The sequence below is a fragment of the Penaeus chinensis genome, chromosome 14 (genome assembly GCF_019202785.1).
Source record: "Penaeus chinensis breed Huanghai No. 1 chromosome 14, ASM1920278v2, whole genome shotgun sequence".
NCBI lineage: Eukaryota > Metazoa > Arthropoda > Malacostraca > Decapoda > Penaeidae > Penaeus > Penaeus chinensis.
Window position 1 is genome coordinate 7,657,055 of NC_061832.1, and position 3,322 is coordinate 7,660,376.

Below are 3,322 nucleotides of genomic sequence, written 5' to 3' on the forward strand. Positions count from 1 at the left end.
GAGGGGTAAGGGCTAGACAACTAAAGCAGGGGAATAACGTTCCCATGGCTCCCTCAGGCCGTTCAGGACTGGCAGAAAGTCAGCCTTTCATCCTTTCAGCACGGCTCTTACACCTTAGGAAGTGGATAGTAGAAGGGGTTGGTGAAGGGACAGAAAGGAAAAAGTAGGAGGGGGAAAAAAAGACCATGCAAAATTTGGTGAGTCAAGGGCTGAGTCCCAAGGTTGGGGAGTTCCCCAGCATTGATGGGGGGGGGGGGGGGGGGTTGTGTATTGCTGACGTGTGTGCGTGTGCGTGTGCGTGTGTGTGTGTGGTTTGTGTGTGTGTCTCCCTTTCCTCTTCAGACCTGAAGATGGAATACAAGTGGATTTTGAAACTGCTGTCTCACTTTTAATAAATCTAGTTTTACATTGTGGGTTTTTCTACCATAGTATCAACACGGTAGTGTGTTTTCTCCTTTCACGTATCCATGTGTGTGTGTATGCGTGTGTATGCGTGCGTACGTATGCGTGCATGTGTGTGTGTGTGTGTGTGTGTGTGTGTGTGTGTGTGTGTGTGTGTGTGTGTGTGTGTGTGTGTGTGTGTGTGTGTGTGCGTGTGCGTGTGCGTGTGCGTGTGCGTGTGCGTGTGCGTGTGCGTGTGCGTGTGCGTGTGCGTGTGTGCGTGTGCGCGTGTGCGTGTGTGCGTGTGCGCGTGTGCGCGTGTGCGTGTGTGCGCGCGCGCGTGCTTGCGCGTGCGTTCTTGTGTTCGAAATGAAAGATGCATCCACACATTCACGCAAATCCTACATCAACATTCTGAACATGTAATTTTAAAAAGTATCTTTTGAAGATAATAAGCTGGAAAGGAGAGGAAAGTAGAGGAGATACCGAGAGAAAATAGAAAATGATTTAAGAAACATGGAAAATGAGGAAAAGAAAAGGTAAATAAATAAAGAGGAAACAGACAAAAATGAAAGAAAACAGAAAGGAATATTTGTTTTCTTGAAAAGGACAAATATTTATGAACACTCAGATCTATGTAACAGGTTATTATTTTCACAGCACAATAAAACGCGCTAGTAAAACTCTTACCAGCATACATTTATGAGATCCTAACACATTGGCTAATATAAAACTCTATCAATAAAAGGATAACAATTATGTTAATTTGTTGATTTGATTAAATACTTGTTTCTTCACTGTGCTGACAGACTACTAATTGGCGTTACAACATGAATTGGGTGAATTTGCACCAAGCCCGATTGCAATTTTACAGAGTGGAGCATGTTTCCTGACATATGCACAGCCTGTATGTGGCGCATCACAGGCTCACTATCCTGTCGCCAGAACCCACATTCTTCACACCTGAATTCAAAGGAACCAGGAACTCTCCCAATGCCACCTACTGAAATTCCTGAGACTGATGGCGGTGATTGCATTGACGGTTCTGAGGCTACCGTTGCTGTTGTGTTGCTGAATGTCCCTGAGCTGTTGACTGATGACACTGCTGTGTGTGTTGTGACAGTTCCATTACTTTGATGCAATTGCAGATGAGCTTCCAGCTGAGCTGCACCAGCAAGACAGGCACCACATTCACTGCAAGCATATGCTGGAGCAACACGAGAGGGTTCCTCTGAAACAACTGCAGGAGAATTTATGGCTATGGTTATTGTCCCATCCACAGCCACTTCCAAGGTATGCACTGTTGGTGATTGCCCAAGTCTTGACACAGTTAAGCGAATATCTGTGGATTGTTGAGGGAGATGGACAGCCACATGAGGAATAAGGGTCCCTAACCTCTCGGCTCTCTCTCCGCAAGAAACACACTCAGCAGTAATTGCACCATGGGTAAGTAAATGGTCATCTAAAGTTGGTGCTGAAGAAGACACTGCTCCACATATCCAACACACAAGAGGACCACTTACAGTTGCTCTACTGTTTCCATTTACTGGATGGTGAGTTGCCATGTGAGCAGTTACTTGTTGTTGACTACAAGAAGCATGACAACAAACACCACACATATACTGTTTGTCTTTGATTCTGTGCCGAATGAGCTCAGCTTTTGATAGAAAAACTTCACTACAAGCCTCACATGAATGCCGCTGTTCTCGCAAAAGGGGGTCTTGTTGACCTTTTCTACCTTTTGGACCTCTGGATCCCTTTTTCCCTGATTCTAGAGTCTCTAATACATGTATAAAATTTGCATTATTTGTATCATGGACATTCTGCAGATGATATAAAATGTAGCTTTTGGAAGTTGCTTTGTAACCACACAAAATGCAATCAAAAGTTTGGGGGTTCACCTTACTCTGCTTTATCTCTGGGTTGCTTGCATTATTTGGAGTAATCAGACACTGTACATCAGATCTGGTGTTGTTAGTTTTATACAAAATTGTTCCTCCACCTAGATTTACGGTTTCTATCATATAAGAATCTGGATGTTTCCTCTGAATATGAAGTTCTAAATTCATTGGGTCTACAAATTTATGTCCACAATCTCCACATATATTCCACTTGCTATTTGAAGTTAATCTGTCTGTTTTATTGTTCTTTAATCCCTTGGCTACATTATCAACTACTCCCAGAGGTAACATGTTTGGCAATGGAGACTGTGAGGGGGTAGGAGGAGGTGGTTGCATGTTGGTGTGAGAGGTTTGAAAAATGGTACCAGGTGGTAGCTGTGGAGTGTGTAGAACAGAAGTCATATTGGAGTGTGTGTGTGCCATGGGTGGTGGTGCTGGTGGTGGTGGTGGTGGTGGTAGATGTGGAGGTGGTGGAGGTTGAGGTTGCTGACTGTATGTCTGGACCTGCTGAAGAGGATCATGGTAATAAACAACTGTAGTTCCTTGTGGCTGCTGTAAGACAGCTCTGTCTGAAACTATAAGCCGTTCTTCACCGTTATTCAACCGATTGTTATGCTGCAAATAGGATGCCATATGCTGCCTCTGATGCTCTACTAAATTCCCCTTATCTTTGAACCATCTATCACACTCTGCACATGAGAATCCCCCATTTTTGGCCACTTCCACCCATAACTGCTGCTGACTGTTGTGCTGCCTTTCAAGGTGCAGTTCCACATTCACCTTGTCGCAGAATTTGGCACCACACACGTTACACTGATATGGCTTGTGGAGTAATACTTGTTTGTTTCTTCGATCTGAGAGTTCCTGGCCAGTGGAGCTCTTCTTCTTCTTTGATTTCTTGGCCATCCTCTGGGCTAATTTTCTACATAATGCTCCTCGCTTGTGTTTGGTGAAGTGTGATGCCTCCTTGAAATTTCGACCACACACTTCACACGTGTAGGAATCGGGAAGTTGCTTGTCCTTCGACACCTGTTCTAGTA

General features: G+C 44.4%; 1 protein-coding gene across 1 annotated transcript in view; it reads right to left on the reverse strand.

The window, feature by feature from the left end:
- Nucleotides 1-1,013: 1,013 nt before the first annotated feature.
- LOC125032120 (zinc finger protein 628-like) overlaps nucleotides 1,014-3,322 on the reverse strand; it is a 16,223-nt gene continuing 13,914 nt past the window's right edge. The window contains exon 4 of the mRNA XM_047623135.1: nucleotides 1,014-3,322. This exon is cut by the window's right edge and continues 1 nt beyond it. Coding sequence (XP_047479091.1) covers nucleotides 1,176-3,322 — 2,147 coding nt within the window. The 3' untranslated portion in view covers nucleotides 1,014-1,175.